At 52.6% G+C, this 22,269-nt stretch overlaps 1 protein-coding gene across 1 annotated transcript in view; it reads left to right on the top strand.

Moving 5' to 3' along the window:
• Nucleotides 1–431: 431 nt before the first annotated feature.
• Nucleotides 432–22,269, top strand: part of ccdc61 (coiled-coil domain containing 61) — a 38,478-nt gene continuing 16,640 nt past the window's right edge. Inside the window, 12 exon segments of the mRNA XM_072490053.1 lie at nt 432–546; nt 1,995–2,212; nt 2,214–2,235; nt 3,452–3,534; nt 5,663–5,823; nt 10,347–10,499; nt 12,263–12,479; nt 17,406–17,488; nt 18,833–18,843; nt 18,846–19,033; nt 19,035–19,107; nt 20,456–20,534. Coding sequence (XP_072346154.1) covers nt 2,087–2,212; nt 2,214–2,235; nt 3,452–3,534; nt 5,663–5,823; nt 10,347–10,499; nt 12,263–12,479; nt 17,406–17,488; nt 18,833–18,843; nt 18,846–19,033; nt 19,035–19,107; nt 20,456–20,534 — 1,196 coding nt within the window. The 5' untranslated portion in view covers nt 432–546; nt 1,995–2,086.

The raw sequence follows: 22,269 nt of genomic DNA on the forward strand, positions 1-22,269 counted from the left end.
AACCAACTGCCCCAGGTCTTTGATTGACAGCTGGCCTGGGGGCGCAGGGGGATGACGTTATCACAGCAGCGCCCGCTCCGCGACCAGGCCATTTCCAATCACAACAGGGGGTGGATTATGCAATGAGTGCTACTATTTCACAAATGGGCACAAACAGGCGAAGCAACGCAACGTAAATAGGAAACAAAATAATCTATTGACTACATTACCATTTACATTTTTAATATAAGTTGAGGAAATTTGATTTATCACGTTGTCTCTCCGCTCTCACCCCTCTCTGATTCGCTCAGTGGTGCATCCGGTTGCTAACTACGCGTCAACCAAAAGCTGGCGCCTCCAACGTGATTGACGTGGGACGCGGCCAATGGCGGGCACGGATGTCGGCCGCCGGGCAAATCAGGGCCGACGGGGGGCGGAGCGGGTGCGCGCGCCGGCAATGGGCGGGTTCGGTTGCGCTTGGGCAGGAGCCCGGGCTTCTCGGCGCCTGGAGACAGAGGAGGGCGGGCGGTTGGAGGAGGAGGGAGGACGGCTGCGGCTCGGCTTCGGGTAAAATGGGGTCTTGGGGAGGGATGCGATGGTGGTGGGTCAGGAGGATTCAGCCATGGTGATGAATGTCCAGGTTAGAGCATCGCAGCTCCCCCCCCCCCCCCCCCCCAACACAATGCAGGAAGAGGCTATGCAGCCCATCGAGTCTGCACCTACCCTCTGATCGAGCACCCACCACTCCATCCCCAAGGGGCAATTGATCATGACCACCCCACCTCACCTGCACATCATTGGACTGTGGGTTTCGCCCCCCACAACCCAAAAGATGTCCCGTGTAGGTGGAATGGCCACGTTAAATTGGCCCTTAATTGGAAGAAATGAATTGGGTACTCTAAATTTCCTGGGGAGCGCCCGGAGGAAACCCACGCAGACACGGGGAGAACGTGCAGATTCCGCCCAGACAGTGACCCAGGCCGGGAATCGAACCCGGGACCCTGGCGCTGTGAGGCAGCAGTGCTAACTCACTGTGCCCCCCCCCCCCCCCGATCTTTGCAAGAGATGGTCAAGGCCTGGCATTTGCTCACAAGCCTGGATATTTATTGTCCAGCTCTTGCAGCCTACGGGCGGGGACCGCTTCCGTGCCTGACGAGTCGCCAATCGTGCTGAACATTGTGCGTTCATCCGTGGGCATCCCCACTTCTCACCTTGCGATGGTCGTGGATGAAGAGTCTGAAGGTGGTTGGGCCCAGGGCGCTACCCTGAGGAACTCCTGCAGTGATGTCCTGGAGCTCAGATGATTGACTTCCAACCGACCATCTTCCTTTGCGCCAGGTATGACTCCAACCAGCGGAGAGTTTTCCCCCCTGATTCCTGTCGACTCCAGTTTAGCTAGGGCTCCTTGGCGCCATACTCTGTCAAATGCTGCCTTGATGTCAAGGGCAGTCACTCTCACCTCACCTCTGGCATTCAGCACTATTTGTCTACGTTTGAACCAAGGCTGTAATGAGGTCAGGAGCTGAGTGACCCTGGCGGAACCCAAACTGAGCGTCCGTGAGCAGGTTATTGCTGAGTAAGTGCTGTTTGATAGCACTGATGACTCCTTCCATCACTTTGGTGACGATTGAGAAGGCCATTTGGCCTGTCGAGCTTGTGCTAGCCCTCTGCGAAAACAATTTAGCTCGTCCCACTCTTCTGCCCTTAACTGCAGCCCTGCAATTATTTTGCTACCCTGAGGAACTCCTGCAGTGATATCCTGAGAGTAGACTGATGGGGCGGTAATTGACTGGGTTGCATTTGTCCTATTTCTTCTGGACATGACATACCTGTGCAATTTTCCACATTACCAAGTAAATGCTAGTGTTGCACAGGTACTATATAGGAGGCTGTTCCACCTGGACCCCCCAGTATACACAACAAACAGAAAAAGCAATCTGGGGCAGCATGTTGGTGATATTTAATGTTTTATCCCATTTTATCCCATTTCAAGTAACTTAGTTTGTTACCTGCAGCTTCAAAGATTTAACTGCTCGTTGCCTCTGTTGAGGCTTCCTGGGTCTTGTCACCTTGCCCTGGAGTACAGTCGCGCTTCTCTACCTGTGCCATGGAAGGAGGTTCTTCTGTGCAAGCAGATTATGTTTTCCGGGGGATTGAGTACATCGTCACGATGATGGTGACCGGGGACGTGTTGGAGGTGGAAGTCGAGGACCGGCTGACGTCTGAGCAGTGGGCGAGGAGAATTTGAGGCTGTGTGTAAGTTCAAAGCTGCTCTGTCCCCGTTGTGACCAATGTCGTCTTCCGTCTGCCTCTCCTACCTTTAGCCATGCCTAGCTTGGGGCGTTTTTGACACTAGGCTGTACTTTTCAAGCTCTTTTGACAGTCCAGTGGCTGAATGCTCAGTCTCAGCGTTGTACTGAGCAAGGTTCACAGCCTTATCTCTGCTGAGATTGTTGATCTCTCAGTGCAGTGGGTAGTAGGATTGCTGCAAGGGGGCCTGTTACATGACTAATAGAAAGATTTTTTGCTTGTAGTCACTGTCCAGACATGGCCTGCAACCGTTCAAGAAGGTGGTTGGACCACTTCTGGAATACTCTGAACAATTTTGGTCCCCTCATCTAAGGGAAGATATATTGGTATTGTAGGCAAACCAGAGAAGGTTCACTTGGTCGATCCTGGATATAGAGGTATTTTCTTATAAGGAGAGGTTGAGTAGGTAAAACCTGTACTTATTGGAGTTTAGACGAATGAGAGGCGACCTTATTGAGACATCTCGGATTCTCAGGGGGGTTTGACAGGGTCGATGCTGAGAGGTTGTTTCCCCTTGTGGGAGAGTCTAGGACCAGAGGGCAGAATCTCAGTGAGGGGTGGCCCATTTCAGACAGAGATGAGGAGGAATTTCTTCCCTCAGAGGGGGGTGAATCTGTGGAATTATTTACTGCAGAGAGCCGTAGAGGCTGGGTCGCTAAGTGTGTTCCAGGCTGAGACAGATTTTTCATCAGCGAGGGAATCGAGGGTTATGGGGATAAGGCAGGAAAGTGGACGTGAGGATTATCACATCAGATCAGTCACGATCTCATTGAATGGCAGAGCTGAGTCGATGGCCGAATGACCAACTTCTGCTCCTGTGTCTTCTGGCTCATTACAATCTCCTCAAGGGGGATTGGGTGTGGGGAGGGGGGATTGGGTGTGGGGTGGGGGAGGGGGGATTGGGTGTGGGATGGGGGTGGGGGTGTGTGGGGTGGGGTGGGAGTGGATGGGGTGGGGGGATTGGGTGTGGGATGGGGGTGGGTGTGTGGGGTGGGAGTGGATGTGGTGGGGGGATTGGGGGTGGGATGGGGTGGGGGGATTGGGGGTCGGCATGGGGTTGGAGCGGGGGGAAGGGGGTGGTGGGGGGGGGGTGGGGGAAGGAGGTGGGGTGTGGGGGCAGACCCTGAATCGACTCTGTCCCTCTTCTCTCTCTGCTCTGCAGACATTGAGGATGTCACTCATAAAACTGGAAACTTCAAGCAGTTCTCGATCTTCTGCAACATGTTGGAGTCGGCCATCACAAAGGTACTGTCTGGTTTGATGGAGAAATGTCTGTAGCTGGTGTCTGTTCTGCACCATTCTAAGCCCGACTCCAGGCATGACTCAAGTCATACCTCCGAATGCTCCCCTCCTACCTCCTGATCGTGTTGCTGAACAGAAAGTACGATGAGAAATCCCGCCTTCACATCGAGCCTCCGGTTCTCATTTTGTCCTTTCTCCGCAACGGGGCACTCTTGAAGTGTGGTCCCTGCTGCATTGTCGAAAAAATATCAGCAAATTCATGCACAGCAAGCTCCCATAAATAATCTAGTTTCCGCGATGTTGACGGGATGAATATTGGCCAGGGCGCGGGGGAGAACTGTCCTGCTCCTCTTCAAAATAGTGCAGCGGGGACCTTTGACATCCTCCTCCGAGGGCAGGGGGTCCCCCGGTTTAACGTCACGCCTAAACGATGAGTGTTGGCCTCAATCGTCTCTTGGTGCTGCTAAGTCCCCTGAGGTGGGACTCGGAACCCACAAACCCTCCGACTTGACAAAAGTGCTGCCCACTAAGGCATGGCTGATATTTCACTCTACCCTGTTTCAGCAATCGGTGGAGTCTGCATTACAATAACGTTTTATAAGCTTGCTTTTGAATCGGTTGGAATCAGAGTTTGTTTCTGTTCCTCTATCAGCTTGGCCAACTTAACATCGGGGCTTGCGTAAGTGTAATCCTCGGTCGATGAGTAATTTTTATGGATCCATTCTTTTAGAAATAGATATATACGGCGTAGGTTTTTGGCAAAATTCTGATTCGGTTTGGTTTTAAGCATTTTCCAGTTTCATAATCTTCTATTAGTGTCACAAGTAGGTTTACATTAACACCGCAATGAAGTTATTGTGAAAATCCCCGAGTCGCCACATTCCGGTGTTCGGGTACACGGAGGGAGAATTCAGAGTTTCCAATTCACCTAACAAGCACATCTTTCGGGACTTATGGGAGGAAACCGGAGCAAACCCAGGCAGACACGGGGAGAACGTGCAGACTCCGCACAGACAGTGACCCAAGCCGGGAATCGAACGCGGGTCCCTGGCGCTGTGAAGCAGCAGTGCTAACCACTGTGCTGCCGTGCCGTCCTCATATTCGTGGTCCTCTTCACAAGGGGCATTGCAGTGTTAATGTAAGCCTACTTGTGACGATAAAGATTATTTTGTTTTTTATAAATTTAGAGTACCCAATTCATTTTTTCCAAATAAGGGGGGGGGGGGGGAGGGTGGGGGGGGCGGGGCGGGGGTGGGGGGGGTTGGGGGGTGGGGGAGGGGGGGGGGCGGGGGGGAGGGGGGGTGGGGGGCGGGGTGGGGGGGGGTGGGGGGGGAGGGGGGGGGCGGGGGTGGGGGGGGGGGCGGGGGCGGGGTGGGGGGGGGGGTGGGGGGGGAGGGGGGGGCGGGGGGGGGGGGCGGGGGGTGGGGGGGGAGGGGGGGGCGGGGGTGGGGGGGGAGGGGGGGGCGGGGGTGGGGGGGGGTGGGGCGGGGGGTGGGGAGGGGGGGGGGCGCGGGGGTGGGGAGAGACATAGGAAACAAACAGATCGTGGCGTTCTCCCAGCCCCTGGATAGTCTGGACACCATTTAAGGGCGGCGCGGTGGGTTAGCACTGCTGTCTCACAGCTCCAGGGTCCCAGGTCCAATTCGGCCTCAGGTCACTGCTTGTATGGAGTTTGCACCCGTGTCTGCGTGGGTTTCCTCCGGGTCCTCCCGTTTCCTCCCACAGTCCAAAAGACGTGCAGGTTCGGTGAATTGGCCGTGATAAATGTTCCCTTTGTTTCCCAAAAACGGTCAGGTGGGGTTTCTGTGTTACGGGGATAGGGTGGAGACGTAATGTGCTCTTTCCAAGGGCTGGTGCAGACCCGATGGGCCAAATGGCCTCCTTCTGCACTGTAAATTATATCATTCTAGAATAGATGCACCGTGGCTGCGCTGACTCTCTGAGAGAGCACCCCACCCAGGCCCACACCCCCGCCCTATCCCCGTAACCCCGCCTAACCTGCCCGTCTTTAGACTGCGAGAGGAAACCGGAAACCGCCGGAGGAACCCCATGGTTATTCCCGGTGCTCTGCGGGGCAGGGCGCAGGAAGGCTGACCGCAGCACGCCATTGAGTTTGTTTATCTTGTTTCAGAGCAGCGAATCGGTGACCCTCGACCTGCTGACCTACTCCGACCTGGAGTTGCTGAGAAACCGGAAAGCCGGCGTTGCAATGAGGCACGCGCCGCCCCCAAAGTCGGGGGCGCTCAACGCCAAACGCTACCTCATCCTCATTTACTCGGTGGAGTTTGACAGGTGAGCGGGGTCACTCCCTCGTCGGGATTTGTCAGCCAAGTTCCAGAATTTTCCTTGCGGCCTGGTGGAACTCAACGCCCACAAAAAACCAACCGACCAGGAGAAATGCCCAGCTGGTGCTCAGCATGAGGATAGCTCAGACTGAACCACTCGGAAGGGAGATTGGGGCTGGTTTAGCACAGGGCTAAATCGCTGGCTTTTTAAAGCAGACCCAGGCAGGCCAGCAGCACGGTTCAATTCCCGTAACAGCCTCCCTGAACAGGCGCCGGAATGTGGCGACTAGGGCTTTTCACAGTAACTTCATTTGAAGCCTACTTGTGACAATAAGCCATTTTCATTTCATTTTTCATTAAATACAAAATAGCTTTATGTAACTCGCTCATATCTGGTGATTGTTGCTAATGTTCAGTGTTAGCGTGCTTTCAAAAGAAAATAAATTTAAAGTACCCAGTTGTACTTTTTTCCAATTGAGGGGCAATTTAGCGTGGCCAACTCACCTGCCCTGCACATCTTTGGGTTGTGGGGGGCGAAACCCACGCAGACACTGGGAGAATGTGCAAACTCCACACGGACAGTGACCCGGGGCCGGGATCGAACCTGGGGACCTCGGCGCCGTGAGGCAGGAGTGCGAACCACTGCGCGCACCGTGCTAGCGTGCTTACTTAAACATAGTTCACAGATCCAGTATCGCAGCATTAATTGGGTTTGACACAGCATGAATATTAAGGGTTTGTTTTCAAGGTTACAACATATGTTTGTTTGGCAGAGCAGCACTAACCCTTTTTCAGTTAATTGTCTAACTGAAAGTGAAAAGTGCCGTGATGGTATCCGCACAGCAGCCGTCTTACCTGATGTCTCGAACAGTGAGCTGCATTTGATGATCCACTGATTCAGCCCTTGCCAAATTGTCTTTCGTTATTTCCATTCTTATACTCCTAACTCTTTGCACAAATCTCACACAAGAGGGCTATCCGGAAAGTTTTCTATTTAGATGCGCAGTATCCAACCTTCAACTATTACAATTTAACATCGCTACAGCCTGCGGGGGGATGGGGGGGATGACGGACGACAAATGTTTGCAAGTCAATCTATTGCGATCTATGGTCTTAAAAACGCTGACGAAAGAATGACGCTACTGTTATCAGGTTAATGTAACAGCGTAATGATTATTTTATTTCATTGCCGGGATTTACGGCATAATCAGCAGCAGAACCTCTGAGAATAAACCCCGTTTGTTCAACTTCCATTGAGCTGGGAAAATATGCTGAAAGGTTGTACAGCAAAATCTCGATGCGTCAAACCCCAGGGGCTCTGGATTCCAAATTCGAAGGAGGCTCCATTCCCATAGGAATGTTTCCCTGTGCCGCTCGATATCAGAGAATCCCTGCAGTGCAGAAGGAGGCCATTCAGCACATCGGGACTGTACTGACCCTGCGAAAGAGCACCCTAACCTAGGCCCACACCCCCGTCCAATTCTCTGTGGCACCACCTAACCGTTTGGACACAAAGGAGCAATTTGGCACGCCCAGTCCACCTAACCTGCACATCTTTGGGACTGTGGGGTGGTTGGGGGGGGGGGGGGAACGGAGCACCCGGAGGAAACACACACACACGGGGAGAACGTGCAGACTCGCACAGTCACCCGAGGTCGGAATCGAACCAGGGTCCCTGACGGCGTGAGGCAGCAGTGCTAACCACTGTACTTATGCGACAAACATGATCCCGCCCCTTTGAGTTGAGTGCTTTCCACCTCGTGACGTGGTTTTCCACTCGCCATATCAGCTTCACCTTCTTTCCGTACATTAACAGCACTTTCGACTTTCTCACATGTTTGGCCGTCCTCGCAGGTTTTAGCACTTCTCTTTACAAGGAGATCTTGATGTCACATGATGGCTTGCCCCGCACTCTGTGATTGTGCGCTCTTGTGCGGCCTAACTCCTGCTCTGATTGGTCAGGAGGGTCACATGGCAAGCGTAGGCAAGTCCGGCTAATCCAGAGTTGCCGTTGCGGAATTCCGGCTTACCCGCAGACATCGTTCTAATGGGATTTGCTATTCTGCCGGTGGGAATGGTTGTCAACTTCCGCATCGTTGAAACTTCATGTCCCCTGAGTTTGATTCTTTGTGATTTCACTGGGGTGGATCCTCCTCCCCCCCCCCCCCCCCCCCCCCCCCCCCCCCTGCTGCGTGGTCCTCGGAGGGGCGCCGTCTGCAGCGGGATTCTGCGTTCCCGCTGCTGGCCAATGGGATTTCCATTGTAGCTACGCCACATCGCTGGGAAACCCGTGGGCAGGGATGGGCTAGCGGCGGAACGGAGTATCTGGCCGGCGGAGAATTCACCCTCTATCATCTTAACCATTGGTAACCCAGTGCCTTGCACTAATAACTCGGGGAAATGTAAATTCTTTTTAAAAAAGAAAAAAAACAGAACACATAAATAAACATCTTATAGCTATGTCACGTATTCTCCCAATATACAAGCCCCCCATTAAATGATAAACACAGTAGTAAACACAAAGTACCCCCCCCCCTCCCTGGGTTGCTGCTGCTGACCTCCTCCTAACGCTCCGCTAGAAAGTCTAGGAAACGGTTGCCACCGCCTGAAGAACCTTGCACAGATCGTCTTAAGGCAAATTTTACCCCCTCCAATTTAATGAACCCTGCCATGTCGCTGATCCAGGCTTCCACGCTTGGGGGCCTCGCATCCTTCCACTGTAGCAGAGTCCTCCGCCGGGCTACCAGGGACGCAAAGGCAGAATACCGGCTTCTTTCACCTCCTGCACTCCCGGCTCGTCGATACCCCAAATAGTGCGATCCCCCAGCCCCGGCTTAACCCGGGTGTTTACCACCTTAGACACCGTCCCCGCAACGCCCCTCCAGAACCCATCCAGCGCTGGGCACGCCCAGAACATGTGGGCATGATTTGCTGGGCTCCCCGAACACCTCTCACACCTGTCCTCCACTCCAAAAAACGACTCAGCCTTGCCCCAGTCATGTGCGCCCTGTGCAGAACCTTAAATTGTATCAGGCTAAGCCTGGTGCAAGAGGAGGAAGAATTTACCCTACCCAGGGCGTCCGCCCACGTACCCTCGTCTATCTTCTCCCCCAGCTCCTCCTCCCATTTACCTTTCAGCTCCTCCACCGAGGCCTCCTCCTCCTCCTGCATCTCCTGGTAGATCGCCGAGACCTTGCCTTCTCCAACCCACACTGCTGAGAGCACCCTATTGTGGATCCTGAATGCTGGAAGCAGTGGGAACTCCCTCACCTGCCGTCTTACAAATGCCCTTACCTGCATGTACCTGAAGGCATTTCCAGGGGGGAGCCCGAATTTTTCCTCCAACGCCCCAAGGCTCGCAAACGTTCCATCTATAAACAGGTCCCCCATCCTTCTAATACCTGCCCTGTGCCAGCTCAGGAACCCCCCATCCATTTTCCCCGGACAAACCGATGGTTCTCTCTGATCGGGGACCACACCGAAGCCTCTGTCTCCCCCCTGTGGCATCTCCACTGCCCCCAAATTTTGAGGGTCGCCGCCAACCACGTGGTGTACCTTGTAGGCGGAGTGGCAGCGATGCCGTCACCAGCGCTCTCCGGTTCGTGCCCACACAGGACGCCATCTCCAGTCTCTTCCATGCTGCCCCCTCCCCCTCCCATTACCCACTTGCGTATCATCGCCACATTGGCAGCCCAGTAGTACCCACACAGATTAGGCAACGCTAGCCCTCCTCTGTCCCCTGCTCCGTTCCAGAAACAGCTTCTCACCCCCGGAGGGGTGGGGGAATGTAAATTCAAACTTCCATCATGGTGGAATCTGGAATACGAAAAGCAGCATCAATTTCAATATGGCCACAAAACTGATGGATTATCTTAACCCAACTGATTCCTTTCGGGAAAGGAAACGAGCCGTCCTTGCACTGTCTGACCCCAAACGGTGAACCTAAAATCACGAGAAATAGGACAAGACCATTGGTTCCTCGAGCCTGGCCTCATTCAGTTCATCGCATAGTTTCTGCAGTGCAGCTGAAGGCTATTCGGCCCATTGAATCTGCACCGACCCTCTGAAAGAGTACCCTACTAGGCCCAGCCCTCACTCGAATCCCGCAACCCCACCTCACCTTCACATCTTTGGACACTAAGGGGAAGTTTAGCTTGGCCAATCCGCCTAACCTGCATATTTTTGGACTGTGGGAGGAAACCGGAGCACCCGCAGGAAACCCACGCAGACACGGGGAGAACGTGCAAACTCCACACAGTCGTCCGAGGCCGGAATTGAACCCTGGAGCTGTGAGGCAGCTATGCTAACCGCTGTGCCACCGTGCCGCCCATAATATCATGGTTGATCTGTTTGTGGACTCACATCCACTCTCCTCTCTGATCCCCCATAACCATTGACTCCCTTGTCAATCAAAAGTTAGTCGGACCCAGCCCCCTCACTCCCACCCCCCACCCACTGGAGTAGAGAATTTCAAAGATTGAAATGATCGAAGCTGCCTCTCTCTCTGATCCTTCTTTCTGATGTCTGCAGAATACACTACCCGCTGCCGCTACCGTACGCAGGGAAGCCAGATCCAGTCGCCCTCCAGAAAATAATCCGAGGACTGAAGGAGGATCTCGCCTCGGCGAGATCGAAGCAGGGCAAGGATTACCGCGACTCCGAGCTCAGGCGGCTGAGAGCAGAGTGAGTCTCTTTTTTTTCCCTCCCCACTGCTCCACTCCAGCCACCTCCCCAAATTTCATTTGGTCACGTCCCTGCCCACCTCTCGGCATTGACACTATATACATAACATTCCCCACTACAAGCAGAGTCTCCACTCTCCTCGAGGTAGTATTACGACGGCACGCAGCCAGAATTTGGCTCGTGCTCAGGGACCTCAAGCGGAGGCCTTCGACCCTTGTCCGTACTTAGAAATTACAATATGCCAAACATGGCACAACTGTCCCCTGCTGGTGCTCCGCTGCTCAATCCATACCCCTTTAACACTTTCGCTTTACCCTACGTAATATTGGACGTTGACCTAATTTCTGCCTCATTGCCCAACCCTAAAAAAACCCTTATCTTGCACCTTCTAAACCTCATAAATTTTTATTTGTTTTAATAAATTGAGAGTGCCCAATTTACTTTTTCCAATTAAGGGGCAATTTAGCGTGGCCAATTCACCTACCCTGCACATCTTTGGGTTGTGGGGGTGAGACCCACGAAGACACGGAGAGAATGTGCAAACTCCACACGCACAGTGACCCGGGATCGAACCCGGGTCCTCAGCGGCGCGAGGCAGCTGTGCTAGCCACTGCGCCGCCCTAAACCTCCATATACCTAATCTCTTGTGCTTGACCACCCAACTACTGAGAACAGGCTGCTTTTAGCTACCATTTCCAATCCTTTCATAATTTTAATCTACATTGTTGTAACAAATAGTACTTTTTTTTCATTTATGTATTATATTTATTCCTGGGACAAGGGCAGATCTCGCATTTATTGCCATTCCTAATTGCCCTCTTTTTCTCCCACCACAACAAGCCAACCTCTATTCCGAGGATAATTACTGTTTTTTTTTTACAGCCAAAATGGATCAACCCCATGTTGACTACTTTTTATTAGCCCATTCTCCCTCCTTTATCAGTATTCATCTGTGGCTTTGAAAGAATGAACTCTGCCTAGAATCGATGGAATCCCTACCGTGCAGAAGGAGGCCATTTGGCGCATCGGGTCTGCACCCACCCTCCGAAAGAGCACCCTGCCTCGGCTCACTCGTCCACCCTACCCCCCTACGTAACCCAACCTGCACATCTTTGTGACACTTGAGGGGCAATTTAGCACGGCTAATCCACCTGACCACATCTTTGGACTTGTGGGAGGAAACCGGAGCACCCGGAGGAAACGCACGCCAACTCCACCCGTGGCCGGGATCGAACCTGGGACCGTGGCACCGTGAGGCAGCAGTGCTAACCACTACGCCGCCGTGCTGCCCAGCATATGTGAACATAACCCAAATCAAAGCATCTACCATAAGATGTGATTCCTGCAATTGGGCAGCACCCACTGAACAATCCTGAGTGCACTAATAGCTGTACTTCACCCAATTCAAGGTGATCAATAAAGCTCCTAATGTGGCTCATTTCGGCTGGCTCGAAGTGACATACATTCATAAAAAGAGTCTTGTTCTCTGCAGACAAAAGGACTATGTTCAAACCTTCTGCCTTTTTGAATTATCCTGGAGATTGGGGAGCCAATAGTTTCCTGTTGCTTTCCCATGGCAATACCTCAGCCAATCAGAGTTGGCTTGCCAACCAATGCGCTCCCATGTATCCTGCAGTCCAAATTGTTGCGATTGTTTGAAATTTGGCATTCCTGCATTTGTCCCGATGAGCGCGAGACGGCAAGCTTCGGTGGCGCGGCTGTCTTTTCAGCACTGTGCAATCGTTCCTCGGTGTGCCCCTCAGGTTTGAGAAGTTGCTGCAGGAGAAACAGGAGCTGGAGGTTATGATTTTGCAGCTCCAGGAGCAGATGAAACTCTCCAGCACGGCATCCACATCCAAAGAGGTGAAAATCCTGAAGAAGATCATTCAAAGCTTGGAGGAGGAGCTGATGAAGGAGAAAACGAAAAATCAAAGAGCAACAAATAAACGGAACCAAGATTACCGGCAGGTCTTGGATGAGGTGAGATTTCAGCTAATGGAGTAAGGACAGCAGCATTTATGTTGACAATGGATACTGCAGAGCCTTGTCTGTTAAGTTTTCACCTCGGGATTGAGATTTTTCACCTATTAAATTTTATTCATTGGGAGTGAGGAGTTGGGACTGGAAGCGAATCAAAGAACAATACAGCACAGGAACAGGCCCTCCAAGCCTGTACCAGTCACAATACCACCCTTGACCAAAACCCGCAGCATTTCCTTGCACCGTATCCCTCTGTACTCATCCTATCCATGTATTTGTCGAGATGCCTTTTGAACGGCGTTAATGTATCTGCTTCCACAACCTCCCCTGGCAACGCATTCCAGACACTCACCACCCTCTGTGTAAAAAAAAAAAAACCTGCCTCGCACATCTCCTCTAAACTTTGCCCCATAGACCTTAAACCTATGCCCCCTGGTGACTGACCCCTCCACCCTGAGGAAGAGTGCCTGCCTATCAACTCTACCCATGCCCCTCATAACCTTGTAGATCTTTATCAGGTCGCCCCTCACCCTCCGTCGTGCTAATGAAAACAGTCCGCGTCTGTTCAGCCTCTCTGCATAGCTAACACCCTCCAAGCCAGGCAACATCCTGGTAAACCTCCTCTGCACCTTCTCCAAACCCTCCACATCCTTCTGGTAGTGTGGCGACCAAAACACTACCGCCGTTTCCCCCCCTAAACGTCACCCAAAGTCACGTGAAGAAAACACTAGTTGAGCCTCAGCTGGATTGTTACACCAGTTCTGGCACCACATTTTAGGAAGGATATGAAGGCCTTCGAGAGAGTGCAGAAAAGATTCCCGAAAATGATTCCAGGGATGAGGAACGTCCATTAAGTAGATAGATTGAGGGCAGCACGGTGGCGCAATGTTTAGCGCTGCTGCCTCATGGCACCGAGGACCCGTGTTCGATCCCGGCTCTGGGTCACTGTCCGTGTGGAGTTTGCACGTTCTCCCCGTGTCTGCGTGTGTTTCGCTCCCACAACCCAAAGATGTGCAGGGTAGGTGGATTGGCCACGCTAAATTGCCCCTTAATCTGAAAAAAAAAGAATTGGGTACTCTAAATTTAGTTTTAAAAAGTAGATAGATTGAGAAGTTGGCTATTTTTCTCGGAGAAGAGAAGATTGAGAGGAGATTTGATGTTCAAAATCGTGAGGGGTCTGGACAGAGTCGATGGGAGAAATTGATGTCCATTAATGGAAAGATTGGGAATCAGAGGGCATTGATTAAGATTCAGGGCAGCACGGTACCATAGTGGGGGGCAGCACGGCAGCATAGTGGTTAGCACAATTGCTTCACAGCTCCATGGTCCCAGGTTCGATTCCCGGCTTGGGTCACAGTCTGTGCGAGTCTGCACGTTCTCCACGTGTCTGCGTGGGTTTCCTCCGGGTGCTCCGGTTTCCTCCCACAGTCCAAAGATGTGCAGGTTAGGTGGATTGGCCGTGATAAATTGCCATTAGTGTCCAAAAAATGTTAAGTGGGGGTTACTGGGTTACGGGGATAGGGTGCATACGCGGGCTTCGGTGGGGTGCTCTTTCCAAGGGCCGGTGCAGACTCGATGGGCCGAATGGCCTCCTTCTGCACTGTAAATTCTATGATTATTTATTTTTTATTTGTTCATGAGACGCAAGAATCACTGACTTGGCAGCACTTTTATTGACTACCCCTAATTGCCCTGAAGAAGGTATTGGTGAGTCACCACCTTGAGCCGCTGCAGTTCATGTGATGTAGGTACATCCACAGTGCTGTTAGGGAGGGAGTTCCAGTTTAAAAAAAAATATATAATTAATTTACGGGATGCTTGGCCAGAATTCATTGCCCTCCACCACAGAGGGCATTTGAGAGTCAACCACTAGATCTGGAGTCAGATTTAGCCCAGACCAGGTAAGGACCCAATTATGGTTTTTTTCCCCCCAATTTCACGTGGCCAATCCACCTAACCTGCATGTCTTTGGACTGTGGGGGTGAGACCCACGCAGACGCGGGGAGAATGTGCAGACTCCACGCGGACAGTGCCCCGGGTTCGGGATTGAACCCGGGTCCTCGGCACTGTGAGGCAGCAGTGCTAGCCGCTGCGCCGCCCTGGCAGATTCCCTTCCCTCAAGGATATTAGTGAACCGGATGGATTGTTTCGGCAATCGGCAATAGTTTACAGTGCTTCATTTTAATTCCAGGTTTTTATTGAATTCAAACTACGTCATCTGCCATAGTGGCATTTGAACCTGGGGCCTCTGGACGAGTTGTGCATGAGAATTCCACTATGCCACCGCCTTCCCCAAAACCCAGTAGCAGTGAAGGAACGGAGGTATATTTCAAAGGCTTGCATGAGAGGTGTTCCCAAACACAAACGTAGCAACAGTGACATGAAACACTTAAAAACATTTTTTTACACGCAGTGAGTGGTTAGGATCCGGAATGCACTGCCTGGGAGTGTGAAGGTTAGACTCATTGTGGCTTTCAAAATGTAATTGGATCATTATCTGAAGAGGAACTCATTTCAGGGCTCCAGGGAAAAGGCAGGGCAGTGACGCTGGGTGAATTGTTCTTTTGGGAGAGCTGGAACAGACAGAATGGGCTGAAGGGCCTCCTAATGCTTGTCACTATTCTGCAATTAGTCTGATTCACTTCACCTCCTGGTCAGCCAAAGCTTAGGTTGGGGGCAGAGTAAAACTCCCTTTACGCTAACCTGTCAAGCACACATAGGGAAGGTTAGAACACACACAGTGAATTACCTTCTTTATATTTACTGTACAGAACATGCAGCACAAACTTGACCCAATTGATCCGTGCCAGTGTCCGCGCGCCACGTGGGCTTCTTCCCACTCTACCTCATCATTTTTATGACAGGGCGGATGTGGAGAGGAAGGTACCTCTTGTCAGAGAATCTAGAACTCGGGGTTGCTGTATAAAAATAAGGGGTCGCTCTTTTAGGACCGAGATGAGGAGAATTTATTTCTCTCAGAGGGTCGTGAATCTTTGCCACTCACTTCCTCAAAAGATGGTGAGAGCAGAGTCTTTGAATATTTTTAAGGCAGAGCTGGATAGATTCCTGATGAAGAAGGGAGTGAAAGGTTAACAGGTCCACTGGTCACTTGAAAGGGGCAACACAGGTGGAGAAGGTAGTCAAGAAGGCATACGGCATGCTTGCCTTCATTGGCCGGGGCATTGAGTATAAAAATTGGCCAGTCATGTTGCAGCTGTATAGAACCATAGTTAGGCCACACTTGGAGTATAGTGTTCAATTCTGGTCGCCACACTACCAGAAGGACGTGGAGGCTTTAGAGAGGGTGCAGAAGAGATTTACCAGAATGTTGCCTGGTATGGAGGGCATTAGCTATGAGGAGCGGCTGAATAAACCCGGTGTGTTCTCACTGGAACGACGGAGGTTGAGGGGCGACCTGATAGACGTCTACAAAATTATGAGGGGCATAGACCGAGTGGATAGTCAGAGGCTTTTTCCCAGGGTAGAGGGGTCAATTACTAGGGGGCATAGGTTTAAGGTGCAAGGGGCAAGGTTCAGAGGAGATGTACGAGGTAAGTTTTTTTACACAGAGAGTAGTGGGTGCCTGGAACTCGCTGCCGGAGGAGGTGGTGGAAGCCGGGACGATAGTGACATTTAAGGGGCATCTTGACAAATACATGAATAGGATGGGAATAGAGGGATACGGACCCAGGAAGTGTAGAAGATTTTAGTTTAGGCGGGCGGCATAGGCTTGGAGGGCCGAAGGGCCTGTTCCTGTGCTGAACCTTTCTTTGTTCTAAGGGGGTGAAAGGTTATCGATCGGGGATCGGCGGGAATGTAGGTCGGAAGTTTCAATCAGATCAGTCGTGATTTTATTGAATGGTGGAGCAGGCTCGAGGGGCAGAGTGGCCTCATCGTAATTTGTATGTTTGTATTTACTGCCCGTCCCTAATTGCCCTCAAACTGTTGCAGTCCATGTGGTGTAGGTAAACCACTAGTGCTATTCAGCTTTAATCACTTGTCAGTCTGACCGATTTGCAATGTTTAAAAAAACAATTCACCTTTGTGATTATTCTGATCTCTGTCCCCTCTCGCTCCTCCCTAACTCTGGTGGAGTTTGACTATGTTGCAAGGAGTGAGTTGACTTGTAACTGTGTGTTTTCATAGAATTCACGGTGCAGAAAGAGGTCATTCGGCCCATCGAGTCTGCACTGACCCTTGGAAAGAGCACCCTACCCAAGCCCACACCTCCACCCTATCCCTATCACACAGTAACTCCACCCAACATTAAGGGCAATTTTGGACACTAAGGGCAATTTATCATGGCCAATCCACCTAACCTGCACATCTTTGGACTGTGGGAGGAAACCGGAGCACCCGGAGGAAACCCACGCAGACACGGGGAGAACGTGCAGACTCCGCACAGACAGTAACCTCTTTCTTTAGTTCCTCCACACATCGTCGGAGGAATTCCTGCTGGTCCGGTCCCCATGTCGTCTGGCCTCCATCCGCCGCCATCTTGCTTCTTCCTTCTCTTCTCTGCCGCTGCTCCAAAGGTTCCTTCGCAATCTGGCCACTGCCACTGGTCCTTTCCATACACACCCGGGGCGACACCTCCCTTCGTCACCCCACACTGGGTTTGGTCTGAAAAAATTTCCGTTGGGGCTCCCGAAAAGAACCCAAAAGTCCGTTAGAACGGGAGCTGCCGAAACGTGCGGCTTAGCAGTGCATCGCCGCAACCGGAAGTCCCCAGGAAAGGTTCTCCTTATCCTCTCCGTCAAAACCCTTCCTGATTTTGAGCATCTCTATCAAATCTCTTCTTAACCCTGTCTGCTCGGTTTTTTTCCATATCGCTGATTTTTTAATCTTCTCTCTTCTCTCTCTCTCTCTCTCTCTCTCTCTCTCTCCCCCCCCCCCCCCCCCCCCCCCCTTTATTTTACTTCTCAGCTGGAAGAGCTGAAGGCATCGGAGCGGAAACTCAAGGTGCGAATGAAGAGCCTGAACACTGAGCTGAGCTTGTACAAACGGGGGTGAGTTGGTGACAGAATACACGAGCGTATATCCAGGTTACCCCTGCCTGCTGATTCCCACATCCCCGCTGGGTTAGCTGATCCCTTGACGAAGAAATGATTCCCCCAAACCCCTGGACTAGGGAGGGGAAAAGCACCTCGATGGACTCGTCGACCATTGGGCAAGGGTTAGACTGTGCCTGACTGTAATGCTGAGATGAGCGGATAGCTTCTCGCTGTCGCTGCCCGAGCTTGTTCATAGTTTTAAAATTGTATTTGTTCATAGGATGTGGGATTCGCTGGCTGGCAATTGCCCCTTCAGATGGTGGTGGTGAGCTGCCTTCTTGAACCGAGACAGTCCCTGTGGTGTAGGTACACCCACAGTGCTGTTAGGGAGGTTCCAAGATTTTAACCCGGCGAGGGTGAAGGAACGGCCGATATATTTCCAAGTCAGGATGGTGCGGGGCTCGGGGGGCGGGGGGGGGGGTTCGCCTGTGTCTGCTGCCTTCGTCCTTCCACCAGCCTGAGGGGCTGGTTTAGCACACTGGGCTAAATCGCTGGCTTTTAAAGCAGACCAATGCAGGCCAGCAGCTCGGTTCAATTCCCGTACCAGCCTCCCCGAACAGGCGTCGGAATGTGGCGACTAGGGGCTTTTCACAGTAACTTCATTTGAAGCCTACTTGTGACAATAAGCGATTTACATTTCATTTCATTTCCAGGTGGTAGAGGTCACAGGTTTGGAAGGCGCTGGCGAAGGATGCTCAGCGAGTTGCTATTTAGTACATTTACAACATCAGAAGGTGACCATTCAGGCCATTGAGTCAGTGCAGCCAAAAAGGACTCATTCAGCCAAATTGAGTTTTGTAAAGCACGGGCGGCACGGTAGCACAGTGGTTAGCACTGTTGCTTCACAGCGCCAGGGACCTGGGTTCAATTCCCGGCTTGGGTCACTGTCTGTGCGGAGTCTGCACGTTCTCCCAGTGTCTGCGTGGGTTTCCTCCCGGTGCTCCGGTTTCCTCCCACTAGTCCGAAAGACGTGCTGTTCGGTGAATTAGACATTCTGAATTCTCCCTCTTGTGTACCCGAACAGGCGGCGGAGTGTGGCGACTTGGGATTTTCACAGTAACTTCATTGCAGAGTTAATGTAAGCCTACTTGTGACACCAATAAAGATTATAAATTCCACTTTGCTTCGTATCTGTGACCTCCACTGCGCTGTTCTGCATGTGAATGCTCCTTTAAAGCACCGTAGGATGTTATATTGGATCCCAGTGTTCCCACTGTTTGCAGCTACACATTTTAAAGATATCCTCCCTCTCTCACCCCCCACATCTTGCCCACCTGATGATCTGCTTTTTACTTTCAGCCGCCTGACTCCGATGGGCCCTCGCCACAGAACCGATCGAGTTTAAACCTCGGCTCCGGAGGCCGGCATTCCCAGACCAGGGCAGACTCGGACAGCCACCCGGCCTCGCGGGAAAGGAACAAGCAGTGGTCAGGGCCCCGAGAGAGGGAGCGGTCCACGTCCAGGGAGAGAAGCGGCCGGTGGGCGACGTTCCGCGAGAGGGGAGCGCTCCTCTTCCAGGGAGAGCCAGCAGGGGAATCGCTGCCGCGTCCTCCGACTCTCTCCCTCTCCAACAGGTACGGTTTATCCCAAAAGAGAAAAACGCTCGCCCGTCAGGCGGGAATCACGGAATGATGGGGCACAGGAGGAGGCCATTCTGCCCATTGTCTGTGCTGGCCCTCGCGACGAGCAATCCTGTTCCTCACGCTCTCCTGCTCCATCCTCATGCCGCTGTCATTCCTTATCCTTCAAACATTTATCCAGTTTTGAAGAGTAACAATGAATCTGTCTGCACCATCTCTCGGCTGTGCATTCCTAATTCTAACCACCTTTTTTTTCTAATCCTAACAACGTTCTCAAGTTGCTCTGGTTGTATTGCCTTGTATCCTCTCGTTATTCAGCCATTGGAAACTGCCTCCCTTTATTCCTTTATTTACTCGATCCAAACTCAAATGCCTCTATCAAATCTGCTGTAAGGAGGAAACCAGCTTCTACAGACTATTAACATAACGGTAATGACAGGGTGGCGCAGAGGGTTAGCCCTGCTGTCTCACGGTGCCGAGGTCCCAGGTTCGATCCCGGCTCTGTGTGGAGTTTGCACATTCTCCCCCGTGTCTGCGTGGGTTTCACCCCCACAACCCAAAGATGTGCAGGGTAGGTGGATTGGCCACGCTAAATTGCCCCTTAATTGGAAAAAATTATTGGCCTCTCTAAATTTATTTTTTTAAAACATAACGGCGATGCCTGGAACTATTTGCAGTTTTTAGTTGAGGATTGTTTTAACAGCCCCCATATTCCACCTCCCCTCAGCAAAATCTGAGTTTATGATGGTGGGAATAAGCATTTAATAATAATCTTTATTAGTGTCACAAGTAGGCTTACATTAACACTGCAATGAAGTTACCGTGAAAAGCCCCTAGTCGCCACACTCCGGCGCCTGTTCGAGTACACTGAGGAGAATTCAGAATGTCCAATTCACCTAACAAGCACGTCTTTCGGGACCTGTGGGAGGAAACCGGAGCCCCCGGAGGAAACCCACGCAGACGCGGGGAGAACGTGCAGACTCCGCACAGTCAGTGACCCAAGCCGGGAATCGAACCCGGGTCCCTGGCGCTGTGAAGCAACAGTGTTAACCACCGTGCCGCCCAAAGATCGGAACACAATCATTGTGGGCCTCCTGTGAATGTGTGGTCCATTTCCCCCCAGGCCAGGTTTAGATGCAGTGGAAGCTCCCTTCTCTCTGGCCCTGTCAATGTGTTTCAGTCCAATTTTCTGAAGTGTGCCATTGCGATTACTAATCAACCGAAGAATGACAGCACCCTCGAGTTTGAGAAAGGCGACGTTAGGATGCTCAATGTCATTACGGAACAGAGTTTTAGGGTGTCACCAAATTATTCTCGTTCTCACCGGCTTTCCTCTCTTTAGGAACCCGACAACCCCGCTTTGACCCAACTGCATATGTGCACAGCAAGGAGCAGAAGCAGAAAGAAATGGAGCAGAGAAAGTAAGTTATTGAAAGTGGAAATCGTGAAGTGAGAACACTGGTTCGTTTAATGACGGGCCCTCGTCTTTACATAGTGATGTAGCAATCTGTTAGTTCTGTATTTCTGCGTCACTGTGCTTTGTGAAATGCGGAGGGGTCGGTTAGCTCAGTGGGCTGGACGGCAGGTTTATGATGCGAAGTGACGCCAACAGCGCGGGTTCAATCCCCGCACCGGCTGAGGTTATCCATTAGGGCACCCCGGCTTCTCGACCGTACCCGTCGTCTGAGGTGTGGTGACCCTTCGGTTAAATCACCGCCAGTCAGCTCTCTCTCTCTCTCTCTCAAAGAAGGGAGAGATGCCAATGGTCCTCGGGAACCTCACAACGGTGCAGCATTCCCTCAATACTGCAGTAATGGGACTGTCAGTGGCATTTTGTGCTCCAGTCTCCAAGGTGGGACTTAAACCCACGGACTGAGAAGCGAGAGTGCAGAGCCAGGGCTGAGGCCTGTGCAATACCTTTAAGATGATGTTCATGTTTTCCGTCTCTCTCTCTCCCTCCGTCTCTCTCTCTCCCTCCGTCTCTCTCTCTCTCCCTCCGTCTCTCTCTCTCTCCCTCCGTCTCTCTCTCTCTCCCTCCGTCTCTCTCTCTCCCTCCGTCTCTCTCTCTCCCTCCGTCTCTCTCTCTCCCTCCGTCTCTCTCTCTCCCTCCGTCTCTCTCTCTCCCTCCGTCTCTCTCTCTCTCTCTCCTCTCGTCTCTCTCTCTCCGTCTCTCTCTCTCCCTCCGTCTCTCTCTCTCCCTCCGTCTCTCTCTCTCCCTCCGTCTCTCTCTCTCCCTCCGTCTCTCTCTCTCCCTCCGTCTCTCTCTCTCCCTCCGTCTCTCTCTCTCTCCCTCCGTCTCTCTCTCTCTCCCTCCGTCTCTCTCTCTCTCCCTCCGTCTCTCGCTCTCCCTCCGTCTCTCGCTCTCCCTCCGTCTCTCGCTCTCCCTCCGTCTCTCGCTCTCCCTCCGTCTCTCGCTCTCCCTCCGTCTCTCGCTCTCCCTCCGTCTCTCGCTCTCCCTCCGTCTCTCGCTCTCCCTCCGTCTCTCGCTCTCCCTCCGTCTCTCGCTCTCCCTCCGTCTCTCGCTCTCCCTCCGTCTCTCGCTCTCCCTCCGTCTCTCGCTCTCCCTCCGTCTCTCGCTCTCCCTCCGTCTCTCGCTCTCCCTCCGTCTCTCGCTCTCCCTCCGTCTCTCGCTCTCCCTCCGTCTCTCGCTCTCCCTCCGTCTCTCGCTCTCCCTCCGTCTCTCGCTCTCCCTCCGTCTCTCGCTCTCCCTCCGTCTCTCGCTCTCCCTCCGTCTCTCGCTCTCCCTCCGTCTCTCGCTCTCCCTCCGTCTCTCGCTCTCCCTCCGTCTCTCGCTCTCCCTCCGTCTCTCGCTCTCCCTCCGTCTCTCGCTCTCCCTCCGTCTCTCGCTCTCCCTCCGTCTCTCGCTCTCCCTCCGTCTCTCGCTCTCCCTCCGTCTCTCGCTCTCCCCTCCGTCTCTCGCTCTCCCTCCGTCTCTCGCTCTCCCTCCGTCTCTCGCTCTCCCTCCGTCTCTCGCTCTCCCTCCGTCTCTCGCTCTCCCTCCGTCTCTCTCTCTCCCTCCGTCTCTCTCTCTCTCCCTCCGTCTCTCTCTCTCTCCCTCCGTCTCTCTCTCTCTCCTCCGTCTCTCTCTCTCTCCCTCCGTCTCTCTCTCTCTCCCTCCGTCTCTCTCTCTCCCTCCGTCTCTCGCTCTCCCTCCGT

Source organism: Scyliorhinus torazame, chromosome 25, assembly GCF_047496885.1.
Source record: "Scyliorhinus torazame isolate Kashiwa2021f chromosome 25, sScyTor2.1, whole genome shotgun sequence".
Lineage (NCBI taxonomy): Eukaryota > Metazoa > Chordata > Chondrichthyes > Carcharhiniformes > Scyliorhinidae > Scyliorhinus > Scyliorhinus torazame.